Source organism: Nymphalis io, chromosome 6, assembly GCF_905147045.1.
Source record: "Nymphalis io chromosome 6, ilAglIoxx1.1, whole genome shotgun sequence".
Lineage (NCBI taxonomy): Eukaryota > Metazoa > Arthropoda > Insecta > Lepidoptera > Nymphalidae > Nymphalis > Nymphalis io.
Genome location: NC_065893.1, coordinates 5347514 through 5356857, shown reverse-complemented (window position 1 = coordinate 5356857; position 9344 = coordinate 5347514). Strand labels below are relative to the sequence as shown.

Genomic DNA, 9344 nt, shown 5'->3' with positions numbered 1-9344 from the left:
CATGACCAATCTGTACAATGCGCTGTGCATCCGCTCTCATGTATGCCTTTCTACAGGACTTGGAATTTTTATTGTAGTTTGCTTTCAGTGAGTCAATGTTGTACAAAACACAGGTACGGTCTTGCGTGGAATATATACATATATAATATACTAAATGTACAAACAATATATTCAATACCAATAATCCACTATTTTCAACGAATATACTTACAAAAAGGAATACATTTAATCGTTTAAAACTGACAGGCGTCGGTAGGCGACCGGCGTTTGCTCAACGATCAAAAAGACGACCGACCAGCGAACAACGTAGTGCTGCCATCTCTCAAACCGCACAGATAATAAAGTTGAAACAATGAATGCCGATTCGATAACCGTAATTTATTTTATAAACCGGTTAGGTTAATAAATACAATATTTTAATAAAAATTAAAATATTGAAAAATTAAATTTTTTAGGGTTTGCAATGGGGACAAAATTATGTATATTAAGTAAATGGACCTTAATTTTGAATATATGTTCATTTTCATGTGTGTTTAACTGGTTGAATATTAGTGGACTTAAATAATACCTCTATTTAAGCTCGTCGTAATATGTGTATAATTATTCTGTTTACAAGTTTTGAGCTTATTTGATTTTAAAGATAATTCACCAGCATGGTATTCACACCGTGTTCAACTTGTGCCTTGAAAGAGACTGATGGTCAGGGATTATATTTTATTTATTGAAAAATATGACACATTCGACAAATGTTTATCCAACATATGCAGGTTTCCTCACAATGTTTTCATTACCGCTGAGTACAAGATGAATTATAAAAACAAAGGAAGCACATGAAAATTCAGTCGTGCTTGTCGGGGTTTGAATATGCCGTATTATCGTATAAGATATTACATGTTCCAAGGACTTTAGCCATCTCTGCTTATTGCAAGAAAAGTTGCAATATTACCCCTTACGTCAAAAGTTAATATACTCTTTGTTTATGCCTTTTGATGGCAGCTACTAACGTCAGAAATATTAAATTTTATGTTACTTTATTTTTATAATTTATCGCTTGATTTTAAAATAACTTTGTTGTAAGTAATTTATTTTAGTAAAAGTTATTCAAATAAAATGGTGTGGCCAACCGAAGACGATCAAAAACTTGATGAGGTAATTCTAGGTTCTTCATCAAAATTTACATATTAACGAACCAATTAAAATACCGACTTTTCTTAAACAATAATAAGATTATTTTACCTATATATTTGTAAAAATAAACTGAAAACAATAAAATTACTCATAATCAGAAGCAAAAAAAAACAGATAAATCCGCTCTTAAAACAGGTCACTGTTAAAGATCATTAATGTTCAACATTTAAATTTCATGATAAGCAAACTCTAAACAAAAACTAAGGGAACATTAACAACAGTGCTCGCAAAGTTGGCAAAGCACTAACAAGGCGCACCCAGACTGCACCAAATGCCACAAATATTTATGAAATTATAAAACTAATTGATGTTTAGTTGTAATATGATTAAAATGTAAAGTAACTGCCGTTAAAAGTCCCACTGCTGGGGAAACGCCTCTTCTTCTCTTAAAGAAAAGATTTGTCGGTACCAAATCCTCCACGCTGCTTACAGCAGAATTTACATACTTATACTTTACAGTTTAATCTACCTCAGGATGACATAGAGGTTAATCAAAAATCTGATGATAAATGGTCACCTCAGTCACATTGTAAGAAGAGAAGTCATTGTTTGAATTTTAAATACCAACCACGGAAATATATTATATGATGTACTTTGCACCTCTAATAATAAACATATTCTGTAGTATGACGCCATGGACTTGCCGGGTCAGCAACTACCGGCCGCGCAGGCTCGTACACCTTTAGATCACATATTAAATCTAGACATCAAGTCACCAGCAGGTTGTCAGAGACTAACTGGAATTATAGCAACTATGGGTAAATATAACTTCCTCAGTAATGTATGTTGCGAGTGTATAACATGTTTTTACTTAAATAATTAAAAAAATAAAAAATAATTTGCTTATTAACTAAGAAACAATTCGAGTCTCTTCCCACCTTACTTAACTCTCGTAAGACAATTTAGCCAAGTGTTATGTAATATTATACTGAACTATATATTGATATTATACACCCTTTCGATAACCACAATTTCGATGTTCATCAGCCGGATGTCCCATGACGACCACATTTTAATTTTCATACATCGATTTCAATATCGTGTCCTATCTCTCAAATCACTCTAAATTGCAATGCGTGATATATAAAACGCAAAAATAAAATATTTTATTTATTATTACAATCAATACTGCGTGACAAACAAATTAAACCAAAAAAAATATATTTTTTTCATTCTTTTAATAGTATGTGTGGTTACTGTAGTGACAGTAACCATTATCCTGTTAACACTAATTAGATATTAAAAGATAGAGCTAAGTCATCGCGTACTGACTTTATAAAGGCCTATTAATATTTAACTAAATGTGTCGCGTTTTTCTAATACCCAAAAAAAAAATTATTTATCTTGTTTATGAATATAAATTTGGATGGAATGGTTGGATGAAGTTTAGCACCCTAAATTAAATATTTCGTGAAATGCTTAGTATTTATTAGCATCGATTACGAGACAACGAGAGTCTCTAAGTTCTAAATATATTTTTTTATATATTACAATTTAGTCCTTGCGATATATATATATATAGACATTAATATATATATATATACATGTAAAGTGATATGGAAACATGAATATAGCGAAATATAACAAAATGTGCAAGACAGCATTAAAAATATATCCGTAAATAATTATAATTATGTGAAATATAAAATTTTATATTAGTTGATATTAGTTACATAATTCCATGGAGATTTAATAAATTGAAATCAATTGGTTTTTCATAAAAGATAAATTTTATATGCGTATGAAATTTATACGCATACAATATTTAGTGAAATAATTAAATTAAAATAATTTTAGGAAATAATAAAACGTGAATATTTACTGGTGATAGAGATTCTTGCAAGCTTGTCTGGGTAGGTACCACCCACATCATATATTCTACCGCAAAATAGCAGTACTTGGTATTATAATGTTCCGGTTTGAAGGGTGAGTGTGCCAGTGTAATTACAGGCACAAGGGTCATAACATCTTAATTCCCGAGGTTGATGGCGCATTGGTGATGTAAGCGGTGGTTAACATTTCTTACAATGCCAATGTATATGGGCGTTGGTGACCACTTACCATCAGGTGGCCCGTACGCTCGTCCACCTTCCTAATCTATAAAAAAATAACCTGTTAATTCATTTAGCAGTTTTATATAGTATATACCTATGAATATCTATTTACAGTATATATTGTTTTATCTTAAAGGGAAATCTACCGCCGATGTCCAAGTTATGGAGAAGATAATGTCAGCTGGTATGAATATTGCTCTCCTGAATTTGTCTTTTGGAACCAAAGACGAACATATAGAAACTATCAAAACGCTACGACAAACAGCAAAAAACTATAGTATAAAGATGGAAAAAGTTTTTCCCTTAGCCATTGCTGCCCGACTGCCCGGCCGAAAGATTAGAACTGGTTTTATTTCGGAAGTGTGTTTCTAATTATTTATTTTATTTTATTTTGGGTAAGGCTTTTAAAGACACATCCAAAAACTATGCTTATAGAATTTCGCATTGAAAAACATAATGAATCCATACGATTGTCATAAAAAATAACTTTTATATTTTTAATAACATGTTTTTATTCTATTTATATATAATTACATATTAATAAGTATATATATATTCTTTAAAAAATATATATATATATATATATATATAAGTGACTTTTATAATTTTATATATATATATAAATATAAAAGTCACTTTGCTTTTTACTTTTCATTGATGTTATATTCTGAAAGGAAAATGAGCCAATAGAACTACAGCCGTCTCTTATGGCTTATATAACAATAACGGTTCTATATCTTTAGCAGTATACGTAAGACTCATCCTCACTCAACGAAAGTGAGTTTGTTTTTTTCTGTTTGTTACGCTTTCACATCTAAACTACTCAACCGATTATCATGAAATTTTTCATACAATATTTACATAAAATTGATACATCTACGCAAAGATATTATCAGCTATCAGAAGAATTACACAGCATGATAAAAAAACAGCAGTCCGATATTAAAATTCAAGTATATGGAGCTCTCTCCGTTTTTTTTACAATTAATAATCAAGGCTTTCTTCTTTGAACCTGGAGTTTACTGAATGTGAAATTCTCCTATTTCATTACAGTCTCGAATTCCCCTTGCGTTAAGAGACAACAGTTATAAGTTTGTAGCTGTTTTATCAAAGTAGTACACGTATTGCCATTTTATTCACAGTCTTACGGTGATAGCGTGGAACTTATCGCGGGAGAAGTAGTACGGTTAACGACAGACGAAACCTATAAAGACAGGTGTTCAACTTACACTGTCTATGTTGACTTCATGCACTTTGCAGAGCAGATGAGCAAAGGCAATTACATTTTATTAGACAATGAGGCTATACAGCTCAAAGTTGAAATGATATCGTCAACAACTTTAACTTGTAAAATTGAAAGAGGTGGTTTCCTTGGGTCGTGCAAAGATGTCTTCGTACCTAATGTAACATTCGATATGCCCAATTATACTGAAACTGATAAAATGTATATTGAACTAGCAGTGCGTAATCAAGTAAGTAACCGTTCTAAGCTTTTTTTGTAGTTGTAAAAAGTATATAAATAAAATATCTTAATATGTTGATTGGTCATTATAAAATCAATATTTGTCTTCAAGTTTCTGATTCCGTCTTTCTTTGTAGAAATAAAAATAAATTTGTTAATATAATCATATCATTAAAAACACCGTTTTAAAGATTTTACTATTATTGGATACAAAGTAACTCACCAACAAAAATTAGTTAATGTAGTAAAGTGTCAGTTCTTTTCAGTTGGACATTCTTGTCGCGTCTTTCGTAAACTCGGCTAATGCTATTACTGAGCTCAGGCACTTAATGGGAGAGAAAGGAAAGAAAATAGCTATTGTCGCCAACATCCAAACTATCGAAGGTTTTTGCAACTTCGATGACATTCTATCAGTAAGTGCTAACTTGCGTTATACGAGTAGAACAGACTTCTGACATATGAATTGAGCAAGATTTTATTATTTTATGGGATATATCGTGCGCTTAAATAGCATATATAACGTTATAAGGTTAGTGAAGCATATTAATCAAAACTTAATTAAATAGATCAGTAATTTTATTTCAGAAAAAATATATGTAAATACATACGAAGAATTTCGTTTAAAGATTTATAATCATAATAAAATTTTGCTTTAAATATATATCTGTAACATTAGGTCACGTTCGGTTATCCTTATCCCATTTATTGGTAGAGTATGCCATTGCGGGAAACAAAAATTTCCTCCTTCTACTTATTATAATAATCCTAAAAAAAATCACTAAAATAATTTACAACGTCTCGCGAGTCATCGACGCGAGTTTGCCTCTGCTACCGCTACTGGGCGGACCGCACGTAGTATCCGAGGATTCCATTCTGATCGCGCGCGGATTATAAATAAACTTTTCTATTATTATACCTGTAACCACATGTCCACACATAATATGAAAGATATTTTAGGGATTAACATTACTTAACGATTGATTGGCGCAGTGGTAATTGCCATGTGTACAAACTGCAATGTCTATTCGTATTCATGACAAATAAATTTGTCATGCCAATGCCAATGTGTGTTGTCGGGCGGTGGTTTATTGAAATTAAAATTCTGTTAAATTATTTCAGGTTACTAATGGCATTATGATTACAAGACAAGAATTAGGCTCGGACATTACGCCTAAAAAATTAGTAATAGCACAGAAAAATATGATTGCCCGAGCAAATAAAGTAATAACGTATTTAAGCAAACCTTATATTTTCAAATTTACTTAATTTCCATAAATTATTAACTTTTAAATGATTTTTAGGCAAACATCCCAATTTGTGTAAGTGCTCATCTTTTAAGTAGTATGCGTTATAAGGAAACACCTCTCAGATCGGAATTGCTTGACATAGCAAATTGTATCCTAGACGGCGCTGATGCCCTGGTACTTTCTGCGGAAACCGCAGTGGGTCAGTACCCGGCAGCCACCGTGGCATGTATGGCTACGATATGTAAGGAAGCAGAAGCATGTATATGGACTAAGCAAACATTCCAAGATCTTATTGATAAGGTTTGTCAACATTATTTGTTATTATTTCTAACATTATTTTATTAAAATCTACAAAGAGTTTAATCTGTACTGTACTTTTCTTCTTTTTAACATAATATATTTTTATCTATTTATATATAATTAAAATACACCGTTTAGCAAGTAATTATAAAACACGAAATAGCAACTCTTTTGCTAGTCAAAGCAGAAACTGAAATAAAATAAGGATGTTGACTGATTTTAGTGCTCAACAGTGCACATTAATTCTCTTGCCACTTATTTTTCGATCAGTACGTCTATTTACACAATAGTTTAATTATGGACTCTTCATTTAAAATCATATATTATTTAAAAATGTTAATACAACTTAATTAATGTAACATAAAGACTCCTCTACCCTGTGATCAAACAACTGGTGCCGCTTTATCCGCGGCGATGGCTGCTCAACGATCTTTGGCAGCTGCAATCGTCGTAGTCACCTCGTCGGGAAAATCTGCTCAAGTCGTGGCGAAGTACAGACCGCGCTGTCCCATCATAGCAGTCACCAGATACGCTGCAATCGCTCGCCAGCTGCACATGTGGAGAGGAATTATTCCTCTTGTATATGAAGGTAGCTATTTAAATAATGTTTTCAGTGCAAATATGTCGACTGAATTGTTTACGTTTTGTTTAAAACCTTACATTCTAATCTATATCTACCTAATCCATGTAACAAATAGACACAATATATATAAATTAATTCGTTTGACGCCTCCTGCAACACTCATCCATCAAAATTAAAAAAAGGTTATGAAAAACAAGTAAGCTTAACAAAATTAGAAGGGTGAAACAGCTTTTGAGGCACCCACTTTTAATTTCATTACCATAACATCATAACACAAAATTATAACGGTTTATTATATAACGATGTATTTAAAAATATTATAACCTGAAGATTTGCATTCATTATTTTTTTAATATTCAGCTGACCCAGCTACAGACTGGCAACAAGATCTTGATAGCCGAGTGAACTTCTGCACAAAATGGGCTATGGGACAAGGATTTGTTAGAATAGGTGATCCCATAGTTTTGGTTTCTGGCTGGAGACAAGGTTCCGGCTCTACAAATACTATGAGAATCATTTATGCAACTGCCGATATGGCAAACCAATAAGTTATACTTTTTTAAATATTATGTTTCTGAACATATTTTTTTGTACTTAACATATATATTTTATTAAACAACATAATGTTTTATTATCATTCACAACATAAATCTTTTGATTACATTATGTCGTGGCTACATCTTATTAAAACTTTATTAAAATATCGATACGCTTTTCGAGTAGAATAAAATAGTGTGATTTGGAATGACCTCACGAAGCGTTTGGGTGATGGAATGGCGGTGATCGACATCAAAGGGTTCACTCTGCTTGCTGGTCGACGAGGCAATTTGCAGAGCTCTCTGAGGTGCTCAAATTGAATTTATGTAACCTCGCCTTCACACTGAGCAGTAAACACATACAGTCGTAACAGTCTTTCAAAATTTCAGAGCATAAACATATTTAAATATATTTTACTATGTTTAGTTACTTATAAAAAAACGGCTTCAACTTTTTATTGTTAATTGTAACAACATTTAATCACAGAGCAATAATGACTTAATATAAGCAAATATTTCATTATACTCATACGAATTTCTCTATTTTTATAATTTTGTTTCTGATGATAAAACTCCTTTTTGTAATTAAGTGTATGAGACCCAATACTTTCTTGATATCTGTATGTCAGTTGGGAAATATTGAGCGGTAGGTATATAAGAGATGCCAGTTCGCGCCAAAAGGTATCGCCGTCGTCATTGCGGCTCCATACGATAGACGATTTAAGGCTTTGCTTGAAAATTCTCTTGGCTCACTTTTACATGCAATGTCAACATTTTTCAAGGAAATTTTTATTAAACTTCTCAAAATATGGAAATATATACGTGTCGTATTAGAAGAATAATACGTTATTATTTTTGTTTTTAAAACCATAATTTTATTTAAAACTTAATTACAATCAACAATTAAAAAAAATAACAAAACCAAAAATATAATAAATATTCTAAATTACTCTAATTGAAGAAATAAATCACACTTTTATAGTACACAAGAAACAATTATTATTGGAGTATGATATTAAAAATTTATAACTACAAGAAAAGCTTCGCATAATTTGTCTTATAATAAAAGCATTCAATCGATTTGTTTGATTTTGTTTCCAAGAGTTCAATGTGAAATATTTGCTAACACTTTACAGCATGCTGAAAAGAAATTTTACCAAGCAATAACGGTCTGCGCTATAAAGCTATATTTGGATGACAAAGGTGCAGCCCAAGTACAGCAGTGAACAGATCGCCTGGAACGGATGCAATTACCAACACCGATTACCGAGCTGGAGTCGATAGAATGGTGTAGGGCTGACATACAAAATTTAATACGAAAAATATCTTACCATATAAAATAAACTAGTTTCAAAGATCATAATGATCAATTTAAACAATAATAATAAGTAAAGCCGATAAGTTAGGAAAAGTTGATATAATACGGTAATTAAAAATATAAATATATTAAAATTTCCTAAGACATATGTAATATTTTTCATTAATATAAATTATATCAGATGTTCTAGTTCAGTTTCTAAAAAGAAGAACAACATCGCAAATAAGATGAAACGTTTCAGAATTCGAATTTCTGTTTGAGAAATATCCATCCATCCATCCATAGCCTGACGAAACCTAAGGAAATCCTAGCAGCTTTCATCATGAAAAGGGGGTAACAGCAATTTACACAATGCACAATATGTATTAAATGAAATTTGAATAATAAAATACTTTAAATAAATAAACATATGTACAGATAAAGTTTTTAGCATGCATGTCCTGAGGAGCAATAACATGAATTAATATATTAACATAATATATTTATGTATCAATTAAAGTAGTAACTTAGTAATGCTAGTTCACAGTTGAACTAGCTATTTTCTGTTGAGCCCACTTGTTCAATCCATTGGGCCATATAAACTCTGGATTGGCCCGAGTAAGATAAAAAAAATTGTACGATAATTTTCAATGTTCACTTCTTAAAAGAGAAAAAAA

The 9344-nt window shown here is 31.4% G+C and overlaps 1 protein-coding gene across 1 annotated transcript; it reads left to right on the top strand.

Moving 5' to 3' along the window:
- The first annotated feature begins 1078 nt into the window (after positions 1-1078).
- Positions 1079-7382, top strand: LOC126769213 (pyruvate kinase-like). The gene is made up of 9 exons (XM_050487852.1): positions 1079-1149; positions 1814-1946; positions 3379-3602; positions 4385-4714; positions 4971-5117; positions 5824-5925; positions 6006-6251; positions 6618-6840; positions 7195-7382. Exons 1-9 carry the CDS (start codon positions 1111-1113, stop codon positions 7380-7382), a joined length of 1632 nt encoding a protein of 543 aa, XP_050343809.1. The 5' UTR covers positions 1079-1110.
- Positions 7383-9344: the final 1962 nt, after the last annotated feature.